This window comes from Passer domesticus, chromosome 5 (genome assembly GCF_036417665.1).
Source record: "Passer domesticus isolate bPasDom1 chromosome 5, bPasDom1.hap1, whole genome shotgun sequence".
NCBI lineage: Eukaryota > Metazoa > Chordata > Aves > Passeriformes > Passeridae > Passer > Passer domesticus.
Genome location: NC_087478.1, coordinates 72,509,563 through 72,536,792, shown reverse-complemented (window position 1 = coordinate 72,536,792; position 27,230 = coordinate 72,509,563). Strand labels below are relative to the sequence as shown.

At 40.6% G+C, this 27,230-nt stretch overlaps 1 protein-coding gene across 17 annotated transcripts in view; it reads right to left on the bottom strand.

Moving 5' to 3' along the window:
* TBXAS1 (thromboxane A synthase 1) overlaps nucleotides 1-27,230 on the bottom strand; it is a 229,629-nt gene that overhangs the window by 145,784 nt on the left and 56,615 nt on the right. For 14 of the 17 annotated variants that reach the window (XM_064420992.1, XM_064420994.1, XM_064420990.1 and 11 more), the window contains one exon: nucleotides 1,972-2,024. In XM_064420992.1, coding sequence (XP_064277062.1) covers nucleotides 1,972-2,024 — 53 coding nt within the window. Of the gene's footprint in view, nucleotides 1-372; nucleotides 402-1,971; nucleotides 2,025-8,586; nucleotides 8,740-27,230 lie in introns of those variants that run through there. The other 3 variants (XM_064421007.1, XM_064421006.1, XM_064420996.1) reach the window with 2 other exon arrangements.

The following is a 27,230-nucleotide window of genomic DNA, read 5'->3' as shown; positions in this document are numbered from 1 at the left end:
TAGGAAGAAAAAAAGGCTTCAGTTCCAAAGATTTGTATTCAACTCACTGCACCACTGTAGAAATAAAGATCATTGCTCTTTATGCTTATTGGAAAGCAGTTTTCAATCTGGGAAAAGAAAAATGGCACATCTTCTTCCATCTGCCAGATCCAATACTTTGCTGGGAATATACACATAAACACACCTACCATTTATTTGCCTGTTTCAAAGAACCACAGAAAGAATCACACTGAAGACTCACAGGGAAGGAGAATGAATTTCTTTAATTGACAGGACTGTGATAAATACCCCCTGACACATGCCCCATCTATTGAACAGCAGCTTGCAAGCCAGGTTTTAAAACATCCTACTTCAGCTGCAAATAGACCTTACCTCAAACACAGCATTGTTTGCATCCAGCTTTGTTTTCCTGGGAGATATGAAAAAACAGCAATTTTTATTGCCAGCCTCCTAGATCCCTCACAAATTGAGTTTTCCATGCATGCAATAAATTAAGTATACCTCTGCTCACTCCTCCTACCTAGAGAATCCCAGAGTCAGAACTATCCCTGGCTGACCACCACCACCATCATCCAGCTTTGCAGTCCATGCAAGTCTCACAGAGGTTTCATTCCCTAACAGCCTGTAAATAGATTGCAGAAATGATACTTTCTATCTGCTCACACACTGTAATTATACATCTCTTTCTTCAATGACATAGCCTTGCCTGGCTGAGTGAGACAGATGACTAAATAGCAACTTGTTCCAAATTCAGCTTAGGAAAAAAAATAAGCATGATATTAATAAGGAGGGAAGTATACTGAGGAATAAATGCCAGTGTTCTTACATTATTGTCATTTAAGGGCATCACACCAAAGGTCACAGAGATAATAAGCCGCAGTCACTTTCCATTTGTTACACAACATACAAATTGCCACAGCATTAATGAATATCTTTTCCCATTCCTGGCCAGCCAAGACACTGCATTATTTCCTTCTAGACAAGTACCTAACCCTTGGAATTCATTATTTCCATCACTTCTTGCAGCATTTTGTCCTGAGGGCTGAGCATAAATGCCACAAGGTGGCTGTGACTGAAGCATCAAATGCCTGAGCTTCTTTCTGCTAGAGCTTTTTTACTGGGAGAGCATGAAGAGCTCATTGGTATCTTTTGTAATCAAATATGTATACACACAGACATTCATATGTGCTCTCTTACAAGTATCTTAAACTCCTTGCAGACCATGGGAAAAAAATTTGACATTTTCATAATTTGTGGATATTGCCTGATACATATATATTGAAATAATAGTTATGCTACAAACACCAACTGACCACAACAATAGAAGATACCATGGGATAACTGCATTTCCACTTAAAATGATGACAACTGGAAAGTTAGTAGTTCTTGGAACAGAAATGACATTCATGGAAATGTGGAAGGGCTTCTATGAAGGGATATACTGCTTAAACCCTCTTTACTTCTAACAAACTGCTAAGATAGCACAGCTGAGCTATAGAGAGAGGAATGCCTCATTTCTAATCTGTACTTCATTGTATTTTAAGTTTAGGAATTTTGCATAAATATAGATAGCAACAGCTGAAGCAAATTCATACTATTTCATAAACTATGGGGTTTTTAAGATGACAAATTATTATTTCCACTGTTCAATGTAAGCATAAAGAATATGCAGATGAAAAGAGAATATTGAAGGCTGGTAGCTTTGTACAGTTCTGAAAAGGACTGAACTTTATGTGCATAATTAAAATAAGAGAGAGAGAAAAATGAAGTCCAATCCCAAACGCTGAACTAAACTAAGCCAAGAGTATTTGCTGCATGTAATCAAACCACCTCCATCTCTGACCCCCAAAGTGAAACACTGCACTCTGCATTTTGATCAATATCTTATCTCGGTATTTTCTCCTCTCCCACCCAACAAACTCAAAGAGCAACAGCCAGAAAGAAGAAAGCTGACAGCACTTCTAAGCTTACCCACAAACAGGTCCATATTCTTTTATGAGTTTTGTGTGGTTTTCCCAAAAACCCTGTAAGAAAGAAAAAAATAAAACAGTATTTTAGAGAAGTGCTTAGCAGAAGCTGTATTACACACTGTTTCTACCACTCACACAAAGCTTTGAACCTCAGCCAGGAGAACCATGGTATTAACTCATAAAACACCTTTCTAATATTGTCCATATGTGACAAACAGAGTCTAGAAAAGATGGCTGGAAAAACAAATCCCAACCCCAAAAAAGATCTGAACAGCCATGAAACATGTTTTCATCAATGTTTTATTCTCCAAAATTTGTTACTATTTTGTGATTTATTATTTTTAAACTAACTTCATAATTTTGGTCCTGACTCAATTTTTTTTTCAGATATGCATATGGATGGAAAACTAAGAGAGAAATTAATAAGAGGATAAGTATATGACTTATTACACAAAAGGGAAGCACAGGTAATATGGCAAGGTCATCTTGCTTGGGTTTTAGTCATGTTATCAAAAAAAACCCAAACCTGCCAAGTCAGAGTTTAGCACAAGGCAGTCAGCTGGTACATTCTGCAGAATAGTAAGCAGATTTCTTTTTTAAATTTTAACTATTTTTTCTGTCTTTCATTTTCATAATTGAAGAAAATTCATATCCATTTATCCAAATAAACCTGTCACTATACTCAATTGTTAGTGTCTTAAATGAATTCAAATTGATCAATCTAAAGAAGGTGTGCAAAATATATCCCTGAAAATGAACGATAAAAAATCTGTTTTAATGAAACTGCAATATTTGAGCACCGTGCTCCATTGTGTTTGCAACTTGTCTACGGAAAAAGTAACCCATTTGATTGCATTAATCTGCATTTATATTAACGGAAGACAGACTATCATGATCTATTTTCATTCTTAAGAGAAAATTCACTAAAAAAATAGAATACTTATGTCTCATATTGAATCTTTCTTGTTTTTTACAACATACCACAGAATATTAGCTAGAACAATACAACTGCTGTAAATACATCTACTGCTGACATGAATAAACAAGCCCATGTAATGTGTGTGTGCTTTGAGAGTATTTTGCCACACTAAGCAAAAGAAAATCTAGTAACCAAAAGTAATTATCTGACTTAACACCCTTGGGTGCTAACTTATTGTCCACATTAGCAAAGCACTTGCCACCACCTACAGTCCTCCTCTCATAGAGGAAAACTAATCTCCCTCAATTTTTTTTTCTTATAGTACAGTTGTGATTATTTTTTTCTTTTCTTTTTTTTTTAATCCTGGACTTGCAATACTTTTATTCTGCAGGACAATATGTCCCCAGTTTAAGGCAAGAACTCTAAGATCTCCTTTAGCTACAAAAACCACGGGATGATGTGTAAGAAAACATGCTAAAATTATGAGAGAGGTGGATTAGATGACAGCCTGAGGAGAATGCATATTGCCTGAAAAGAATATATATTCTCCCCTGAAAAATTCTTCACTACTAAGGTAAGCAGAAAAGCCTCACACATTAGCACAGGGAAGCTAAGGTGGACAAAGCCTTTGTAACACCACAAATACAGACAGATAACTCAAAAAGGCTTTTGCCTGCAGACACCGTGGTAGGGGAAAAGGCACATACACACTCACACCGACCTGCATTTCTGCTACAGAGATACTGCAGCCTGCAATTGCTATGATTTCAGCGTTATAAAGGCTGATGCACGGGGGAATCCCGGGGTCAGGTTCTGCAGGGGGCCGTTTCAGGCTCAGCCCAGGGCAGACCCTGACCGCAGTGCCAGGAGAGCAGCCCAGGCTGCACAAACCCAGCTGACACCTCCAGCCACGCAGGGCACAGCCCCACCAGGGTGCAAAGTGCTGCTGTATCACTGCACTGCTTGGGCAGGGCTGAGGGATCTCTCCCCCAGTCCTGTGGGGCCAAACCAGGTCTGATCTCAAGCCTGCTTTCCTCCCAGGCTGAGCCTTCAGCAAGGACACCCACACTGCAGCCTGAGCCCTGCCTGCTCACTGTGCTTTGGATTGCAAGCACGCACATAGGTATTGCACTTGCTGTACCCACCAGCTGCATTCCAGTGAGCCAGCAGGATATTAACATTTTCAAGAAGCCTAGGCTTTAAATGATTCAGTGAAAAAGCCTTCCAGAAAGCCAGCTTCTTGGAAGAACTGCTTCTGGCTTGCTACATTAGGGGGGGTCAGACAGAACACATTTCAAATCAGATCTGTTAACCAGTAACTGGTTTTCCACCTCTAGGACTCCTAAATAATTGCACTGGCTTAAAATTAACCACACTTAATTTTTTCTTCCCTAAAGTAAGAAGTACTAGCCTGCAGGATGGGGGAAGAGAGGGAGTTGAAAAGCACCTGGGAAAGACCATGAGAAAGCATCCTCAGGAGTAAAAGAAGCCTTAATTCTCTACACTCCAGGACACTCTCTCATGCCATGCAGCACTGCACAACACATATTCACCACTACCAGCCTGCACTGTTCACCCCTGGGACCCAGTGCTGTCCTGGCCTCCCTCAGGGCCTGGTAAACACCTGGTAGCAGGTCTTGTGACAGCAGGACTGGGAAAGGGAAGCCAACAGCACACACAGGACCCCATGGAGCTGTGGTGGCTGGACTGTAAACAGGGCAGAGAGCATGTGCATCTGTCCCTTACACACCACGGTGTGCCTTTCAGGTGCAGGAAGCTGGAACCATAAAAAGGCCCCTGTGTTTGCTCTTGATAGCCACAAGGAAAGCCAGTGAACCTGCATGGCCTCAGAGTGAGGGGATATGCCACATCCACACAGCTCTGCCAGTTTTGCAGCACCATCCCCAAACACAGCCTGCAGTAGACAGGTACCCAAAAAACATCCTCGCCTTCTCCCGAGTCATGCTTGAAGCACAGCAAGCCTCATAAATGCGTTTGATAACTTATTTACACTGGCTGAGTTTGGTTTGCTTCAACCAGTTGTTGCAGACTTGTCCACGTTTTATAATTGCACTTCTACTTAGTACCTATGACATAACCAAGCACCTGCTCACAATCAGCTGCTGTTTTACAAGAAAATGGGAGTAGAGACCACCTATCTTTGCTTTCTTTCCTCATATTTATCTACTGGGTGATCTGCAGTCAAACTCAGAAATGGTACCTGCTGACTTGTACTCAGTGGCTTTAACCTCCCTAAACCAGGAATTATAGCAAAGCATCATGGGGATTAGGAAAAGAATAATCAGGGGGAAATGGATATATATGTATTCTGGGTTTTTTTTAAAAACAGAAGGAAACAGAAAAGCAAAACCACTCAGTATTATAGTATGACACCATGTGCATCAGGAAGAACTGTTATGCATTAAACACTCAGTAGTAAAAATTAAAAGCATAGCTAGCAATGATGTTCCAATTAAAAAAAAAAAATCACTTAGGGTTTTCTTTGCTTGGTAGCTGCAGAAGACAAGCTGTCATCGTCAACTCAGAAAATGGTTAGGCCAGGGGGACCTGACACATGTGGCCCATACTGTGAGGTACCAGCCTGAGGACAGTCCATCATCAAACAGGATAATTCAGGAGTAGGAAAAGCTTCTTCCCCTGAAGAAAGCATATTTTACAGCATCTGGTATACCATGGAAACAGCAGTTCAAGTGGTCTGACTGCTGCACACCCAGAAGGTTCTTTGTGTACATATCTGGCGGTTGCCTCCCTGCAGGGAATTTGCATTCTCCCCTTCCTCTGAGTGTGTATCATCGGCTGCATCTGTGGATAGAACCACTCACGAGGCCAAATCCTGCTCTCAGGGATACAGGCACAAATGCCATGGAAGAGAACAAGGTTTGGGTCTGCATGAGACAAAGCAAAGTCTGGGCACTGCCAACCATTTTTCTTGAGATACCGACTGTTGAAGATTCAGCTTGAGCTGCATACATGAAAGGCTGAAATAACTCAAGTATCCCCTCTCCTTTTTTCCAATGGATTCTGCCACTCCAAGGCAGATACTTCAGCAATTTCCTCCTCATTGCATATTCACCTTGCTAGTTCTTCACAGCAAGGAAAAAATCTGCGGCAATGTCATCTTTCCTCCTGGCTGAAAATGGTTGTAGGCACCAAGCCAAAGTTTTCAGAAAGAGACAGTATTTCAGAGAGAAGCTATGTATTTTGATTTTTGGGGTGTTTAACATGAGGCATATCCAACCTATTCCTTTAATTGCTCAATACCTGCAGATCTCATGGCTACAAATGGAAAATGACTCAGATAGTATGGCAGATGCTTTGAACATTCCAGCTTACTGCAGGTGGAAAACAAATTATGTGGTTTATGAACTTCACTGTGCTCCTTCGGGGTCATGAGATAAAATGGTTTGAAGAGACCCACAAAGCTGGGATCCAGCAGATGCCTGCTCCTGACAATAACTCAAAATCTGGACTCCAAAAGAGGTCCTGGAGAATGCAATGAGGGTAGCCCTTGAATTTTGCAGTGTACTGAATGCCACAAAAGCTACTGAGCTCTGAGGAGATGGATGTGATGAGCCCATCAAAATTCCCTGCAAGTGGGAAACATCGCCCATGCACGAACAGCCAAGGGAAAAAGGCTTCTTTTGTTGCTCCATTCTGAAAACTATCAGATATTATCTGATGTCAGTCACTTTACGAAGACACCCTGAATTAAAACTTGTGACTCAGAAGCCAAAGATGCCACATCCCATAACTAGTCCCATATATGCTCCACCTTTTATTACCCTATATCAGATGTGATATTAATAACCACAGCACCATTGTTCAAGTGCACAACTCATATCAAGAGATTAAAAAAATCTATACAGTTATTTATGGTACATAATGACAATAAATATTTTTGCATCAGATTTTTAACATTCAATGGGCTTTCACACATCTTTTTTCCTTAGACCACCTGAAAAAGAAAATTGCTAATAACCTAGTACCCAAAATGATTTTTTTAACACAAGCTAACATTTAATTAAAGTAACCTTGTATCAGTCTGCAGCCCTCTTTGAAGGAATGACCCCAGACTGTACATCAGCTCCAGTAATAATCCTAGTGAAATCACTAGGATGCCAGCAGACAAGAGGAGGAACACAGCATGAACTTCTAAGCAGCCTGATTCTGAGCTATGTACATAGTTTGTTTCCTTTGATCATTACTGTTAATGGTTGTCCTCTGTGTGTAATTTGGTTTAATTTATGTGTGTGTCATTTCAGATTTTAAAAAACACATATAGCCCTTCTAAATTTATTAAAGGCAGCCTTCGTACCCTTAATAGTTATTAAGAGAGGTTAGTGTTATGTAATTAAGTTAATCTCATCTGTAAAGGCTAATTAACTGAACACTAATTGAATCTGCATATGAAAATTTGGACAATGTGTTCTCATTACACAATTTTAAAAAAATTACCTGAGCTAAATACCAAACAAATTGTAAATTTCTTTCCTTCTACCTTTTCAGATCTTTAATAAAAATTAAATGGGCAGGTTATTTCTGTGTGCTGCATTAGTCCTTGTTGTCCTTAACAAAGAGCTGTTATTTCACTTCAGTGAAACAGCTTTAGTCTCTCCCTGAAACATGGCTATTTCCCCTCTTGCATGAGCTTTTCCTTTCCCCCTCTGCCCTTTCCCCATGCCTTTCATTGCCCTCTTCTTCTGTCACCTCTCCTCCTCAGAGAGGACAAAGGCTCTTAGGTTCAAGTCATATCACACAAAGGATAAGAAGGCATCCAGGAATCACCTTAACCATATCACAAAAAGGATCAGATGCATAATACAATTCAGCCATGTCCATTTAGCACCCCACTTAAAGCCACCTTGGCAGCTTTGGCATGGCACTATCTTTTTGCCCCCCAAAGACCACTCAATAGTGCAGCACTCATCTCATCCTTCTCCACCTTGGTCTGCCAGCATTACAAAAGCATGACATGTTTTGGAGCCTTTTCTGAGGTTTGTCTTTTTTTGAGACATTTACTGTTTAAACCAGTCAAGTTTCCAAATGGGAATTAAGAAAAGCACATCATCTTTTCTGGTGTTTGCCGTTTCTCCCCATTAACCAGGTTAATGGCTGATTCTAATAGGCTGGTAACTGAAGAGTTGGAAGGAGGGGGAGACAAGGAAGCAAACACACAGTGGAAAGCCTGACCTCAATAGCATGCAAGATTTCTCAGCGCGTGGGATCCTGAGTCCTCAGATTTTCCTCACGAAACCCACCATATATCTTTAACATCACAACTAAAAGCACTGCCCAATGGATGGCTGGATGGAGCAGCTCCAGCCAGTTCACAGTCCCTCAGGTGCCCCATGGCAGCCCACTTCACAGCAAATACCTAATGGAAAGAGGGTCACATGAATGGAAAATGGGATATACTGCTTTTTATCTATCTTAGGAAAATAACATATTTTCTAGGTGAGGGAACAATGAAAGATGCACACAGATTTCAATAATGCATTTGGTCTGGTGGCTGGGGAACTACTGTCACACCCAAAAGGATGAAAATCAGGATAAAAAAACCAAAAAACTTAAACATCAAAGCTGTAGGGAACTCAGTATGAATGGAGTATAAAGAGAAGGTACAGCCAGGAAAGGAGGAAATCCACAGTACTCTCAAGGGTCAATCCTAGGACAAACCTTGCTCAGTGTTTGGAGGACTGAGTTTGGCACAAAAGGGAGTCAGGCTTCAGTGAAGTACATGGTTCTGAATAGACAGATCCACTTCTTCTGGTATGACAATCTCAGTCTCTCTGCTTGCTGAGAAAAGGGTGACCTGAAGAACCTGAACAACTGCAACAGAGGAGAGCCTTTAGTTGAAAGCAAAGCTTTATGCCCTTAGAGAGAGACTATCCTAACTCCAAGAATTTCTGCAGTAGCAGGCGAATGCTTGAAAATAAGACAGAAGTGTAGAACCTGGATGTACACATTAACCATAAGATAAAGATGATGGAAAATGTATGATGGAAAAAAGTATGATGGAAACTACAGATGCAGAGTATCTGGGATAGGCTTTCTCTGGAATGCTGCATGTAAATTTGATGAGCTGCCACGTTCAAAAGGAATTAATTAAAAATGGAACAACTGGAGAAAAGGGTTACAAGGATCTTTGGGGAATAGAAGGCCTGTCTTACAAGTCATAATTAGGAGAGTCCATTTTAGCTAACCAAAGGTTCATTTTAGAAGACCCAAGGGAGGAGACATGCTTGCTGTCTAGAACTGTACTGGGAGGAACCACCAGGGAGAGAAAAAAAAATCTATTTAATGTAAAGGTCTACATTACTAAAAGATCAAAGTCTTATAAACTGGCTGTGGATAAATGTTGCTTGAAATTAGATAAAAATTATTGACTATTGAAGTTGAAAGATTTTAGAAGCCTTTTAGTCAGAACACTGGGAACAGGAACCAAGACGTAAATACTTATAAAAATGAAGTGTAGGATGAATAACCCAGGTTCATCTACACCAGACCCTCAAGGAGATCTACAGTCACTTCTAGAATAAGAGGGACTCTTCTCATGGAAAAGATTTACTACACTTTCACATGTGCACACTGCATTCACACTTCTAGTTGACTCAACTTTCCAACTCATTCTCATATAGATACAGTCTCATACATTAATTTGGCATACTGCAATGAGATTCTCGCTTTCTTTTTGTCTCTTTTTTCAATCTCATTTCACTTTAGAGTCTTCATTTCCTCAACGTCTCTGGGCTGTAAATGTCAATCTGTCACAGGTGGGGAGTTGGAAGTACACAAGATTAAGCAATTTTCCAAATGCCACACAAGAAGTCAATGGTAGAACCAGAGACAAGCAGAAGGTTTCACAATCCTCCTCCTTGGTAGCTTACAAAAACATTCCTTCTCTGCCACAGAAACACAGACAGCATATGAGAAAGGAATATCAACAAATTTGATCTGTTTCTGAGCTTTCAGACATATCACATGCCTGAGGCTTTGAAGAAGGGCATGAGGAAAAGAACTGTATATGCACGGCTAACTCTAAAATGCTTTAAGTAGAGGGAGGTTTCTTCTTCACCCAACTATTAGCTTAAGATTGAATTACTCTTATAGTATGCATAGCTACAAATGTAATTAGTCATAAAATGATCCAGACCCTCAAATTATTCCAGCTGCTGTATTTGATTGTCTGATTATTGCTATGATGAATTCTCCAGTCTGATTACACTGGCTAGAATAGTATTTCTTTTTATCTATTTGAAAGTTACCTGCTGTTAGCTTAGACCTTGTTTATATCCACTATAGAGATATAATTGCAAACTTACTATTTTTACTAGGACTATTGTCTAGATAACACTTACCCCTGCTAGGCCCTTATTTTACTTCATAGTAAATGTCACAGATGACACCTATTCAGGCTTCTAGGAACCTTTGTCCAAACCAGAAAACATGTCATTATGAAGACACATACAAAGAGAATTACAATTTATTCAATGTGTGCTCATGAAAGGCTCCATATGAGGTCTTACAGACTCACTGCAGCTTCTGATCCTTTGATAAACATATATTTATAATAAGTCAAGAAACTAGAAAAAAATAGAAAGGAGCAATGGATTTATTTCTTTTTTACTAAAGTATGTAATTTCCACTAAATGTCTTCTAAGTTGTCTTCCTTCCAAACCGAGTGCAATTCTCTCCTACACAATCTCTATTTACATGTAATTCCACTGGATCGCTAACCACCTTTGCTGCCTTAACATTACTGCATCCTCAAATTACAACAGGAAAGCAGGGAATTACAGTGCTCTCTATAGGAGGGAGTTCATTGTACAATAGAGGACCACTGTAATGTGGATTTTCACTCTGAGCTCAATGTCTCAGATGGATTAGCATAAGCATTCAGCACATCTCACTAACAGTGAATGAACTTTATTAGTTTTATTTGCTGGCCTTCCTTAAGAGAAGTAAAACAGTCATTGCATAATTTGAAGAAATGGAAGCAAGTTCTTGTAGGACTTACAGACATAATAGCTAAATCTAAGGAAAACAAAGATTTGGGGAGTACTCTGACAACACAGCAACACACAACACAGTTTCTGGGGGCAATAAAGTGGCATTCTAAGACATGAGAGTTGATTTCTTTCCCAAGAAAGGAAAGCAGGGACTCCTTTCTCCAAGAAGCTATTCCCTTCAGAAGAGTGTCTCCCCTTCCTTCTCAGACCTATCAACAGCAGATTCCTTTAGACCATGAAAAAGTAATTTTAAAGGATAAAATATATTAACCAAACCCATTGTGGAAAAGTCTGTCTTGGGTGCCACAGAGTGCAAACAGACTTTGAAATAAGCGTTGGAAAAATTACACATCCATGTGCAAATCTTGCACCTTCACCTACAGAATTAGGATGACAATGATTAAGCTTTCTTTTCTGATACAAACTCCGGGCCATCTCATACTGCTCACAAGAGCCTAAGTGGGCACTGTTTAGGTGGGTTTCAAGAAAACCTCATCTATGGGACATGAGATTACTCATTGAGTGAGCAATATCTTGGCCTCCTCAGAGACATTCCTCTCATATAGTACTAGGGGTCTCTGCCATTGCTTATGAACTGTTTATAAAAACCATGCCACCCAATTTTCTGTGACCACCAAGCTTAAAACTATGAAACATACACTTAAAATAATCATAAATTCAGCTCTTAAATTTTGATCTTCTGTTGTGGTGGTGCTGACACAGAACAGTATCCAAACCAAAGCACCTAGACAGCATGCAGAGTCCTGCATCAAGGGAAGAGACCTGGAAAAATCACTACATGTGACAGACATTAATCATGCCACTTTATGCATTACTGAAAGATACCAGGACTATTTCTGTATTTTAACATGGCCAGACAAGCTCAGCTTCCTCTTGCCTAATTCCCACCGTGTATGGATGCAGCTCTCAAGCACGAAAAGAGAAAAACATCCCCACAGATTGTAGTGGCCTCTGATGGAGAGCAGAGCATGCTGCTATCTGCAGCAGGGACAGGCGAGGCATAGGCATGACAGGTCCCTTTTGCTCCCATCTATCACATGGCACCTCTGTAAAAGCCACAAGGTTAAGGACAGACATGTCAGCTTGACACACACAAGGCTTGAGGCGTGCCCATACATTCAGCAGGGCAGGAGGGGGAATGTGTGTGCAGAGCAACATCTTCAGCCTAGCCATGGGAGCAAACACTCCCAGTGCTTCATGCTGCACCCAGAGCAACATCCACCAGGTAGGACAGACCTACCCCAAAGCCCAGAGATGGGCTGTAAGATCCTGAGCAGAATACTTTTATCCCTTTGGGAATACAACAAACTGTAGCCCCGATAGCCACATTACAGCAGGAAATTGACTCTTCACCTATTTTAAAGTAACTGTTCCAGCAAACTCTCCTTGTCTTCATAAGGCAAGTTACTCTTCACGTTCTGTCTTGAAGCCAAACACTGTTTAAGACCTAAGCCACCCGTGTGGTAGCTTGTAGGATCGGAGCACAAAAACCAGAAACACTAGGAAGCCATATCAGGCCTCCCTGGAAAGGGATTAGGAAGAGGCAGACAGAAACACACAATGCCAATCCCTGTCTGGGCTGGAGAGAGGATTGCAGAGAGCATCAGGAGCTGATACAGCACAAGGAAACTAAACAGGAGGCTGCAGTGGAATGAGAATTTGGGAGCTCTAGCAATCAGTAAGATCACTGGCTAGCACAGGATGTGTCAAGCACAGTCAGAGTTTCAACTGTGACAATTTCATAGGCAGAAGAACTCAGGTTTGGAGGTGGGATTCAATTGGCTCCTGTCAGCCATTCGTTTCTGTTTCTAGATCATCACTCAGGGCTGGATTCTGCAGCAGCACCAGAAAAAAAAAGAAAAAAAAACCCACCTTTTCAAGCCATCTGGGCTTGCTTCTTTTTAATGAATGATGCTGCACACCTGCAAATACCAGATATTTTTCAGAGGAACCAATGCATTTAGCTGTCCTTTGATAACTGAATTCATCTGCACACAGGAAAGGAGAAAGGTGATTGGCACCCTCATTCAGTACAACACTTACGCAGGCCTAGATACTTTGGAATAAGGCATGAAGTCGAGCACAACAGCTCCTCCTCCATATCCCCGTGAATTAACCACGTCCCTGAGTGACTGAGCCACTGGCAGAAAGTAGCCACTGCCAGGGATACAAAACAACCTTTCCATCACATCCTCCCCATAAAGCGACTTGGAGGGACTGGAGAGGACAACAGTACAACCAAGATCCTGATGCTTTCATCAACAGTAAGAAGATAAACTATGGGACATTTGAATGACTAAGTCTCTCCAGAAGTAAGAATCAAAATAAAATTATGCAGTTAGAACAGGTGCTCAAAGTTCAGTCTGACATCAGTGTTTGTCCCACAGAAGAAGGCACAGAGGAATGACCACTAAACAACGTGACATCCATTCATGTCCTTGGAAGTAAAGGGACATTCCCACCATACCACTGGGAATAGCATGGAGCACCCTACAAAAGCCATGGGGAAGCTCCTGCCAGTGCAACATTTAGCAGTAGTGCTAGCTGATCTCTAAACCCAGCTCTTGATCAACATGAAATACTGCTATGACCAAAAGGAGAATGGACTCCAGACCTACTGCCAGGACCCCAAGGACCTTTCATAGACAGAGGATGGGTTAGCTGCTTAACTTCATTGATTCAATTGGGAGGTTTTACCAATTGTGCTGGTTTTGGCTAGGGTAGAGTTATTTTTCTTCACAGTGGCTAGAACAGGGCTGTTTTGGATTTGTGCTGAACACAGGGTTGATAATATAGAGAGATATATATAATATAGAGATGTTTTTGTTATTGCTGAGCAGAGCTTACACAGAGCCACTCTAAAAACTTGGCTTCTTCATCATGGATTTGTGTTAATACCTCTTTTTAACTCAAGATATAAATTACAGGGTTGATGTGGAAGTAAAGAGCAAGACCCAGATGAAGAGTGTATATATCAGTCCTCTGACTCTCCTGCCAAAATTTCAGGCTAAAAATGTTATACCTACACCTCCTTACTTACATGCAGGAAAGTATCTCTATGTATTCATAACAACCTCAGGTTATTATTTATACGACAATGTAGGATGCACAAGAGAGCCAGGTCCCCTAAAATACAGGCAAATATCTCAGCTCCTGCAGAACAAGTAATTCCTAGAGGATGATAGATTGAATTCAATTAAGGGAACAGATATGAAGCACTGTCTTTAGAGCAGAGTTCCTCTCTCCCACAAATCCTTAACAGAGTAGCTGGACATTCAGTTTCATTACATGCCAAAAATCTTCGTGCCTTGTAAAGAAAGAGGCAGGAAAAGGAATGTTAATGACCTCTTTTTACAGTAGCCAGTTGTCAGAGGGGGTGGGAGAAAACAAGCCACACAGAAAACAATTGCCAATTTGTGGTCTTGACCATTTAAAAATGGATCCCAAAATAGTCTGCTGAATTGTTTCACCCGGAGCAAAATTACCCATGAATACATATGCATGCACACAAAAACAACATCTCTTGACGCAGTGCTGATGGTGACTGCAGTCAAGGAAGAAGCGTTATTGCATTCCACATTGTGAAAAGACCACAATGCAGTAATTATTCTGAAAGGTTTTCACAAAGCACAATTATTAAGCTAACATTATCTTATTATTGTTTGTTGCTATGGAGATAATATAATCAATATATTTCCTGGATTGATATTTTTAATACTACTAGCACATTGCCCAATATAGCAAGATTTAACTCAATGCATTAACTGATTTGAGTTTATGATTGGCAAAGTCTTGAGGCAATAGATTGCAATCCATCTCATGCCTATTATTCTATCAAGACACTTAATGTCAAAATCTCTGCTGCAAAAGCAAGTTTACTTGTTGAAAATGAGGAAAAGGATAACAAATCTGTCTGAAGAGATGCAATCTTTTAAGGATGAATTTAACGCTTATTTCTATTTTTCCTAAACCAAGTGAAAATTACCAAACGAACTAAAAAAGTAGTAGAAAAGCAAGTTGGGTTTGAACTCTCACCTTAAGGTACTTATTTTTTCCAGTGGGGATGTTTTGAGGCATTATCCTCCTACATGTAACATAAGCTTTTCCTGCAGCAACAGGGACCCTGGGAAGGTGGCATTGATTGTGGCACTGTGCCAGAGGCCACTGGGTGCCCATGCAGTCCACAGCCCTTGTCACACCCTCTTCCAGCACAAGCTCAGGAACTACAGGCTACCTGTGCCCATGCCCAGTGAACACAGAGGGCACTTGGCTCTTGCTCTCAATGGGTGTTGAGGCAAAATTGTTACAGCCACAGCCCTCAGCTTTCTTGCCCATAAAACTGCAAGCACACTTCCTTTCTTTCAAGTTTCCTTCTCCAGATTATAAGCTTTCAGCACATCAGAGGAATGCTCCTATGTTAGGACAGTGGTAACTCCACACAAACCCAAGTCAGTAATATATTAAGAGGCTTCAATTCTGACACTGTTGTTCCAGTCTGTTACCTTGCCTGTCAAAAGATGGGCTCATAACTGTCAAACATCTTAAAGCCTTTTAACATACATTTGCTATAATTGTTCAGAGAAGGATTTTATCATGTTTTCCCCTCCCATATGGCCTTACTGTGATGAAATTGCCTTTTCATCTTTTAGGTCATAGAATAGCTTGGGTTGGAAGGAACCTTTAAAGGCCTTCTAGTCCAAATTCAACAGGATCAGGTTGCTCAGAGACCTGTCCAAAGATTTCAGGGATGGGAAACCTCAGTTTCCAGAAACCTGAGTCCTAAAAGTGACTATAGTTTTTCAGCATAGTATATGCTTAAGACAAAATTAAGTGCAGCAGGCTAGACTTTGCATATCTAAATAAAAGACATTGTAGCAACATTTAGAAGTACCAACACCTATTAACTCCTGTGACAAATCCTATGGTGACATTTTTGAGTACCAAAACATGGCTTTAGCTGCCTTGGGTTAAACACCAGTATATAAGCATTTTGTCCATGGAGCTTGATAAAAATGTGAAATCACAGCAATTCCACCTTCTCCCTTCCCTAAAGGCACTGGATTGGGTGGTCTTGTCCTTCTATGTAAAATAGGCTGTGGCTCAGTAATGTAACTTTTGGACTGTCTGGAGGGGATCCATCAGGAATGATCATTCACAGATTAAATATGTTGCCTATGCAATGCAACACATCTGGCCCTTCTGGCCCAGGGGATAAGTAATAGAGTTAGGAATGCACATTCCGAGCCCATCCCCTGCAAGTCTGCTGTGCTGACACTAATCCATGCAGATCTAGGGCTGGTTCATGAGCCACCTCTGCCCTCCCTGCTCTGGCTGGCACAGGTCATTGTCTGCCATCACATTTCTCAGTGATGCCACTTGTATTCTAAATGATACCAAATTGCTATCTGGGCATGTGCCACAGTGTACAAAATAACCACTTTGGGTTGCTTGCCTTCCCACCTTGTTTACTTTTATGCTGACTTATAAATGTTTTTTCTGCTGGACGGGGCTTAGACAAGCACCCTAGAGGGTGTCCTAGGTACAGAAAGGGTGTAGAATTTCAGCACTGTGAGGGTGTGACTGTGCTGTTGTTCCATTGCTGTGAAGAGCTTTCAGCAGCAGAAGCCAGGCACCTTTCTGTTCCCTCCCTTACCGGAAGGAGCGGGCAAGGGAAGCAGCTTATTTGGACTTTAATTTCCTCCTGGTGCTAAAACTAGCATGGATACTCATTCAAACAGGCTACTGTCACATGTTCAGCCTTAAAGGACACCATCTGCTAGTGCATCCGCGCAGTAAAGTACTGCTTAAGACACACCTCTCTGTCAAGTATAAAGAAAAACCTAATTTGTTTCAAACACCGACTGCCTGCTGTCCACCACAACGCCTTAGCACGCAACAGCCCAGAAACTGTGCAAAAATAAAAACTCATTTAGCTGGAGTCAGGCAGGGAATATCAATTTTGGTAACAGAAATGATACAATTACATTCCTTAGCAATTAGTCTCAATAAGAGACAGACTATCTCTACTAAATTGTCTGCAGGCCAGATTTTACCAGTCTCATTCATACTGAGCAGAACCTACTGGCAAGACCCCCTTCATCTCAGAGCTGGGGGAATAAGATACTGCTTTGAAAAGTAAAGCAATCATTGTCAAGCTGAAAATGTAGAGCTGCATCACACTTTGCTCTGTTAAACCCTGTAATTGCTGAGTGCGTCTTTCTAGCCAAAGTTAATTTTTTTTAAAATTTGATCAAATCATAAAAATTATTATTATTACTCCACAACACAGAGGTTGAACTTTGCTGTTGGAGGGTAACCTCATATACAGCAGAGTCATGCAGCAGCAAAAGACATGGCACTGAGACATCTGTTGGGGGGAAGCCTCTTCCCTGCACAGCAGGACTTCTCCTGGAGCTCAGATTTGCCAGCCTGCCTGTCCCCAGACACCATATTGATCCAGGAAGATACTGGGATCCTCCAACCTTAACTCCACGACTTTTCCTTCCCACACTAGGGAAAATTTCTGCACCAAAAGGGCTGTCAAGCACTGAGCAGGCTGCCTAGGGAAGTAGTTGAGTCACCATCCCTGGAGGCATTTGAAAGACATGCAGATGAGACACTTAGAGACATGGTCTGGTGGTGGATTTGGCACTGCTGGGTTAGCGGCTGGACTCGAGAATCTTTTGCAACCTAAAAGACTCCATGCACAACACAACCTTAGCGGGAACAGAGGAAGGACAGCCTTACACATGGTCCGACCATGCTGCAAAAGGTTCTTGAAAACTGCCTTCTCTACTGCCTCCACAGCTAAATATAATTGAACCTGAAACACTTGGCCCATGCTTATGCAAAAAGGGGGATTTGAGATGGGAGGTTGGAGGGGAAGCCTGCACCACACATTGCAGAGCTCCCTTGCCGGCTCCAGAGCAATGCTGTGCTCTGGGAGACAGGAGCTGTTCAAATGTTTTGACAGAACACGCCGATTCCTCGGGAATGTTTTTATTCTAGTCGATGTGCCAATTCTGCACAGATTTCCAGCAGAAAGCAGGCAGACTGTCTGGGTCTGCTGAATTAAAACGACTTCACCCAGAAAGAAGAAAAAGTTGCATTTTTGAGACTATATTTACTCAATCCATCATTGTATTTGTTTTAGTCAGTTTGTTGGATTGTTTTCGATTTTTACCTGCAAATTACATTTTTTAGCAGGATCAAAAGACAGGCCAAAAGGTATCAAAACACTGTAGAAAATTAAGAGCAAGCAAAAGACATCTGAAGACTTTTGATATATAATTTTGTATGTAAACAATGCAAAGAGATAAACAGGAAAACCCAAAAATTAACCATGTTCTAACTAGGACTGCTTAGTCTGGTTCTGCAAGAGCCCAAAACCTCCATTTTTGCATTTGCAGTTGTCTTTCAAAGGCTTTCTTTTTTCCCTTTGCCTTAGGGAGTTATTTATAGGGCTATTATAATTTGAGGTCTGGTCTTCTTGTGGCAGGTCCTCCATCCAGGAAATGAAATAGCATTAGAAAATGAAATCTCACGTTTATGAGGTCTTAGAGATGGCTCCCTGGGGCACTAGAGAGGAAAAAAAGAGGTAGGGAAAAATATAAACACAAATATAACTACAAGATACTTACAAGGTCCCTAATTCTATCTGTGATGAACTTTATGAGACTCTTTATTAAAATAGAGACCTCTGGTATAAGGTCACCAACAACTTTTTTTCCCGAAAGCTCTCCCATTTCCCCCTTCTCTGTGATCTCGCCTTTTCCACTCCACCTTGGCTGCAAGGTGCTTCTGCCCTGGACTGCCTTCAGAAGTGGAACAAAAATAAGGATAAATCAAGTGCTACCCTTCCTCCTCCTGCCTCATCACACACTTTTCACAACGTACCACATGTTGCAGCGCATTTACAGATCAAGGCAGATGTGTTCACATCTCTGCAAAAATCATGTATCAAACACCAATTTCTTATTCATACTCCTTTGTGCTTCTTTCCTAAACTACTCTCTAGAGCGAGCCACAACATCTCTTATCCTATCTGGGGCTTATCACCCACTGCTTCCTCTCAATATATAGAAATAAAAGTCAATAGAGGAAAATCAGGGATGACTTTGGGGCTCACCATCCCCTTTCTCTGTGTGTCCAAAGAGAGACTTCCCTCAACATCTTTTCAACATCTATACTTTTACCTCAATTTACCTCAACAATAGCCCTAAAACAAATAAATTAAGGTACTAGTTAAGTAAGCAAACCAATACTACTTCACTTACATTAAGTAGTTTATTAACAGATATCAAAAATGTAAAACATAAAACTCTACAAACAGAACAACAATAAGGTTTCTTCTACTAGTACACAAACATCGGTGTGAAAATGGAATATATTACATAAACCTATCTAATAATTCAAAATCCATTCATAAGAACATACAACAATTAAAGGAAAATATAAATAAAATCAAAATTGATGATAGAACATAATTAAATTATCCACTCAATAAATTAAACCTTACACCATAATAAAAAAATTAAAATAGGTGTGTATATATTAATTATCATCAAAATTATAAAAATACCTTACCTACTCCAATACATACAAAAGATAATTAACAAAACCATCAAAGGAATATTCTAATACAAAAAAGAAGGGGGAGATGTTGGAATTTAAAATGCAGGGAATTCTCAGAACTTTGGGCCTGTTAAGCCAAAGCTTAGAATTAAAAACAGGCTTTGATCTGAAACCTTAGAAAAGGTTTCTAGACTTAGGTACTAGCAATGAGAATGTGGATTTATATCTTAAAGCAGAAACACATTAAGAAAGTTTAGAGTTTAAGACATAGAAAAAATAAAAGTAGTTACAAAGCTAAACAAGAAGTTTAGAATATGATTCTGTAGGTTTGTGTATCATAACATGATTAATTAAGATAACTTACACTGTAGCATGACTCCACAAGACAAAATATTTAAGGATTGGATCAAAAACATAAATATCCTTATTAACAGTGTTTTATTAGATTTTAATCCTTAAAAAGACTTATAACTAGGGGTCTTATGACCTCCTGAACCATACAGTAAAAATGTAAGCCGAACTCACCCTTCCTATCTGTAAAGGAAGATAAGAAAAATAAACCACATCATATAAAAACTCAGAGGTCCCATCTCTAACTCATTCAAAATTCCTTGAAAAATCCCCATATTTTCCCTTTTGAGTGAAACAGGAAAAGCACCATTCAGCAGAAAAATAATACCTATGTTAGGTGTTATATATTATATATATTATTATAGGTATATAGAGGTTATATATTAGGTCCCACTCGACTTCATAGTTGAATATTTCAACTTATCATTGCATGTGACTTCTTATAGTTCCTCTACCCTAACTTACACTAATCCTACCTAAATCAACCCAGGCATCATCCTGCCTATGAAAGTTAAAAGTTTTCTACACTCACAGAATCAAAAAAATGCCATCAGATATAATACACAAAACTGATGGAAAGTCAGCAAATAGCAAAGATTATTTTGCAATTATTTTAATGTTTATTTCTTGCATACTTCATTATGAAAATACATGGTTGAGAATATTTTGAAACATGTAGCTCAGTTTTTTCCCTTGTTTATAATTTTCAATTTTCTTGTAGTAAGGTAAAATAAGTTACTAATGTTCAGCAAGTTGTTTTTGCTGCCTGAATATTTAAAACTGTCCCAGGGCAACTGTCCAAAGAACACTTTACTTTTTCCTCTGCCTTATTATAAATCTCCTAAAATTCATAGAATATTACAAAATTACAAAATCTAAGCAGGAAAAAAGGCTAATAGTTAATAAACAAAATGAAAAGTTAGAAAGTCCAAGACTATAATTAATTCACTCATCCATTCATCAGCGTTGTATGACAACAAAGACAGAAAGAAAATACAGCAATTTGAAATACATTTATTTTTAAAGCACACAGGTTTTTTAAGCTTTCTGTTGATTTTTCTTTCTAAAAACCAACCAACCAAAAAACCACCTAACCACAATAAAAACCCAGTTAAGTCTCGAATAAAACCTGATTAGATTCCAACTCTAGTTGATTCTTGTTTCACATTACCATCTAAATTTAGACATGTACCAAGGCCTCTGAGGCTGTGGAGAAACAGATTAACTTTTGAACTTTCTAGCTCTCCAATAAGATCAGTCCTTTCTTACTCTTCAGTGTCTTTCTAGGCAACTCGTGTTCCTGGATCAAGCTGCAGAAATGCTTATCAAAAAGAAAAAAAAAAATTCAAAATAAAAAGCTCTCCAGAAAATAGCTTTTCATTTATTTCTGAGAAATTAGGAGAACACTGAGCACACAATGGCCAACTTACACCCGTGCCACATTGCAGCTACTGAAGCCCTCACAGCCTTGCACAGTGCCCACCCTACAAACTTGCCCTGCCTTTCCATCACCACATCCATTTGACTACAGGCCACGAGTCTGACCTAATTTCACATTCGGTACCTCTTAGGAAAGGTTACATTTCAACTCTACATCCTGCCTGGAAAAGGGGAAAGTGGGAAGAACTCAGAAGGTCATGAGTCTTATAAAGCTACCGGGTGGTGATGCCATCCAAAGTGCATCACAGGCAACCAGAAGGCAGGCACACAATGAATGCCAGGGATTTACCAGCACGTGTTTGAACAGGCAGTTCTCCAAAGCCTTCTATTATTCATTTTAATACAAAGCCTTGCAGAAGCCAAGCCTAGATAGATGCAGCAGCTCAGACCCACAGCAGCTATACCTGCCTATTCCCAGAAAGGACAGGGAAGTATCTTGCTTGTCAACCTTTCAGGATGACTTGCTGTACAGAAAGCCTGCTTCTTATCTGAAAAGACATGTTATGCTGTAAACATTTCTAGTGGAGCTTGGGTTAGTAGCACTTGTAAGAAAACCCTAATGAAAATAAATTGTTATGTATTTACCCATATGCTGAGGAGCATATGGCTAATGCGTTTAGACACTGCTAATGAAGTTAAGACTCTGCTAAATTTGTTGGCTCATGGATAACAACTGTTCACAATACCCAATCTGAGCCTGCTATAATTTTAGCATTACAACTGATACCTGGCCATTATTATACATACTGGTCTTGCTGACATAGAAGAACTGGACTTCTGGATGTGGCATTCTCCACACGCAATAAGAAGGTGAACAACACAGGATGCTTCCAAACTCCAAATTGACAGGTAATGAGAGCAAGTTACAATTTCATGTAAAGGAACAGAGTTGCTCTTATTCATCGTATCCCTGATGCTGTTGCTTTCTTTCCCAATTTCAAGATTTTATCTATTCCAACCCCTCTGCTTCCAGGCCAGTCAACTACAGGCAAAACTGAAGAGAAGACAGTCATACTCAAGAAATAGTCCTGCTTTTTCACATTCATGTATAAAAGCTCAAACTTTGCTGCTTTTCAAGATGAGGATCCCTACTTCTTCTGGAGCTCAAGGGAAAGACCAGCTTGTGACTACACTGGTTCTACCTGTATGCTACTACTTTTGCAACTACACATTATCCCATTCTCTCAGCCCAAACACTGTGTAGCTCAGCTGTTTGGGTTCATTGCTGCTGCATGTCAGGCCAGAGCTGGCTTTAATTTAGCAGTACACACTGCTTGAAGAGCAGGCTGCATAGCAAATTCCAGAGGGTTATGTGCAACCCTCTGGAACGTGCAAATGATGATGATGAACGTGCAAATATACTTTCTAAAAGACATAACATGTGGCAAACTTCCCTAGACCATTCTCACAAGCCAGGCATCATTTTAATGATGCATACCTCTGCTCTCACTGATCTTGAGTAGTCATTTAGCAGCTGCCACCAAAAACCCATCAGAGGGCAGTGGTCAAGGATGGCATAGAAGCAAAGAATCCTTCAGCGCTGTTATCTTGGGGACCACCTCACTCAGATACCTTCATTCATAGGCCAGAACTCAGGCCTGGCATTAATTCACAGCCCCAGTTGCTCTGTGGATATTGCAAAACAATATGAACTCCCTCTGGCCTTGGAGCATCCCAGTCCATTCAAGACAGCAGTGATATCAGCTTCCCCAAGTCTAACAAACCCCAGAGAACTTGTCCAAAATATTTCACCATAACCTGATCAAAAAGCAGACCTGTCTATTCCAGAGCATCATCTTTACCATTTTGCAGGTGGATAAAAGAGGCTCAAGGTAAAGCAAAAGAAAGAGATTTGCTTACCCAGAAAAGAAGAAAGGACAAATCTGACTGGGGCAAAGCTAACACTGAGTCTGAGGAAAGCCAGGAGCATGATCAGGGACTCTCTTCTCACTCACTGCACTGCCACAGATGACATCATCTCCTTTCCACTTAAGAGCTACCAGTTTCCTCAACCATTGTCTCTTCCCCCCTTGCAGCATTTAATAAGGCAAGCATGAAGTGTGTCAAAAAGAACAACCAAAGCATGGGTTAAGGGATACCAAAACCATGATGATGGCCATCAATGAGGTCTACATCTCCTTCTACGGCAACTGCCAAGATCTATGGAAAGCATTCACACAGTCCTGCACAAAAATAAATGTTAGAGCTGCTCTAGAAAAAAGTCACACCATCAGCACACCATTCTTTGTAATACAAAAAGGAATTGCTTCTTCCCTCAAAGGAAGAATGGCATAATCCAGAAGAGCAAAGGCATCTGTCATGGCCCTGCTACCACCTTCATTGCATGGGTCACCATTATTCACCAGTAAGGCAGTGATGATTCATCCCCTTTTTCTACCACAAGAAACCTACCGGTTGCTTTGTGCACCCTGATACTGTCCCAGCATCCATAAATGTTATTTAAAGTTGATGCCACATTCATAGCAAACACAGTTATGGGAAATACTGCAAGTGCAAAGAAGCTGAGGACATGGTGTCTGTACAGAAGGGTCTCTGCGGTGCACACACTGCTACCAGACACAGGCTCACCCTGCTGAGACAAGCTGGGGTGAGCTACAGCACAGCTCTACACGATGCTCATCTCAGAAACTGAGGTCCAGTCCTTGCTGAAGGCTGCAAACAGCATTTAGTCAAGTGGGAGACAGCCAATTGTCTCAATGTCTTGATTTCCTGCTTTAGGTTCCCACAAACAGACACTGAACCAACTTTGTCAGGTTATCTGACAATGTTAACATCTGATCAAAGGTAACAGACTATCAGATGAAACTAGGAAAATACACATCTTTAAAGGGGAGAAAGACTGGCTTTCTAGATGTAGAAATACACACATAAACCCACATCTAACTCCAGGTTTTCTGTCATGTTGCAGACAGTGAAATGGCTAGGTTTGGATCTGCACACATACATGTACATGCCTCCCAGTCTAGGATGGTGGCATTCCCAGGATGTAAGAGAAGACCTGGATCACCCCAAGAGGTCTGTTCTGGCAGTCAGCAGCCCACAGCAGATGGGGGCAGGCATCTGGGGGAGACAGGTTGGTTGGTGATGCCACAGCAAAACCTTTCTGGTTCCACACAAATAGCTATCAAGTTGCAAACACACACTCCCTATCTCATTCTTCTGCTGTTTATCTGCACAAAGAAACACAAAACCATATGCAGGCTTTCACTGTCAATATAAGTCATATTATTCTTGTAATTCAATCCAGGTCCAGAGCCTGAGAGCTCCTTTTCCTCCCTTTGCCCCCTTTTTGCTCCCCTCACCGTTTGTCTCTCTCCAACCTTGTTTAGGTTTGAATGCTGTGTCATTAAATTCCAGAGCAGTAAACACTGCAGTCTCTCTCTCTAAGCACCCATACAGTGCTTTCTAGCCTAAAAACTAAACATGGGGTAATTTCATTCCTGCGAGGACTCTGCCTTTTATTTTCCTTTACATCCAACTTGAAGGATGCTTTTGGCAGATGTGTAGTGAAGGGAAAAAAAAAAATGTTTGCTCTCTGCTTCCTCCTTGCACTCCCCCCATTTCCACTCCCACCCATCAGCCAGAAAACAACACAGCCCAGCGAGATCCCAAACTGAAAGCAAGACAAAGCACCCACACAGCCCCCACTTCCATTCAGCAGAAATGGGCCGCTCCGGGGTAGCCCAGGATCTACAAGTAGGCCAGACTGGAATAAACACAGTAAACAAAGGGTATCCTGTCCAAGCTGAGAGGGGCTAAAGAGAGGGATGTCTTTCATTAACATGCAAGGCAGGGATGCAAGCACACAGACAGTCAAAAGCATCACTGGAGTTTGCTAGGAGTAATAGGAAGAAAGCAACACATGATCACACCACGGTAGGGACCCAAAGCACATCGCTCAGCTGCACATCCCACCTACCAAGGACCAAAACAAGGGAGGAACCTGCACACCCACCACCACCCCAGAACACCAGGGGCAGCCCCAAACTGCTGCAGCACAGTGTGGCTCTCCAGGAGGGAGCAGTGCACGCAGGTACAGTACCAGGCGACCAGGGCCCTGCAAATGTCAGGGCCGATGACATTTAAAACCAGCATAGCTGTCATGTTAGGAAAGGAGTAGAAAAGCACAGCACAGCCATAGCAACAGGTCAAGTGTTTGCCAGAGAGAAAGGGTGATGCAGATATGTGGCTTCTCAGTTTTCAGAGCATTTGTCACATAATAAAATCATTAGTCTGGGAATGGATAAAAGAGTTTGGTTTAGTTTTTCTGCAACCTGCTGCTATAAAGCCCATAGAGATCCACGTGTGAAAGTCCATGCTGTGTATACCCCTGTGTCAACCATTACACAGCTATCACAAACAACCCTCATGTTTTTCCAGACTCATAGGAAAAATGCAGCACATGGAGAGGTGAGCAAACAGTCAGGAATTTGTAGCAAAACAGCAGCCTGTCAGCTGCAAGTCTGCTCAGTTATTGGAAAAAAATTGAACATGCTGCTTTTTTAAAGCAGCCTAATCATATTTACTATTACATCAGACTTATCCACCACAAATTGTTCTCATGCAATGGAAGAATTTTTTAATCTAATATCTTGGACTCAGATAATTTCCCAGCTGCAGAACTGCAATAATTTCCTATCTTCCCGTTGTTGAGATAAGCTGATTAACTTGGATATGTTGTAGTTTCAGAGTGTGATTATCTCCCTTTATTTTACTTGAGAGAGAAGGGTGACTTACAGTAAAATAACTTTGTTTTCCCCAAGTCAGCTCTTAAACTCTCCTTTTCTGTGATGGAGATAGCTCTTTCCTATTGCATTTTCCTTAGCCCCTTTACTTTCCACACTTCCTCTCTCAGAGACACTACATTAACAGCTACTACTATTTTACTCAAAGAAAATACACTGTTCAAGACATCTCTGAAATAATTTTTAAAACAAATAAAAATCTCATTAACAAAATATTTTATTGTTTAGAATACCTTTGAAAGTTTATTAAATACCCCACAACCCAGCACTACTGGTAAAATCCTGCTTGCACTGTTCCTTTGTTTTCAGGCACATTTAAAGAAGAAGAATTGCATAAAAAAGGATGAGGCCTGAAGCTCTGATTACATGCACAGTGCAGCAAAACAGGAAACTCCATTTATTTCAGTAGAAGTGATTTACACCCAAGTAAGGGAGAAGACAAGCAAACACTTGAATTTATACCATTACAAATTGTAAAATACTGCTTACACAACCTTGGTGAGATTTTTTGGCATTTAATGTTTTTCTTAAATTCCCAGGTCACAGATTTACTCTATTATGTCAAAGGGACTTCCTCTCCTGCTTTGTTTCTTTTCCTTGCATTTCTAGCAAACACATTCTAGGAGAAAACCCTGAATCCATAAGATGAGGACACTTTTTGGACTACAAGGCTGCATATGTTGAAGCCTCTTGATTTCCTTTTATCTTCCAGATCTCACTTGTGTTCAGGCTTTTCAGCCTGTGTTAATTTGCAGACCAAATTCAACACTGGAAATGTATGAATTACACACATGCAGATTCCCATACGGCACGTATCAATTCATTCCTCTTAGTCACCATTCATTAATTCCTTTGAAATAAATGTTCATGGTTGAAAAGCACTAGTTTGACAATTTAATGGGAGTGTGGCTCATGTGTTTTCCCTGCACAAGATTAGCAATGCTAAGAAAGAGCCAGCCTGTTTAAAAGGAAGACTCTCCAAACAGCTATTTTGGTGGAAAGAGAATGGTTGCATAAACATGGAAGGGCAAGAACTTCTTAATATTATATATGGAGCAACATTAAAAAAAAAAAAATCGACATTTTTTTACTTTTTATTTCAAAAAAAAAAGTATATAAAGTAAACCCAACCCCAACAAAGCTTGTATTCATGCAGAGC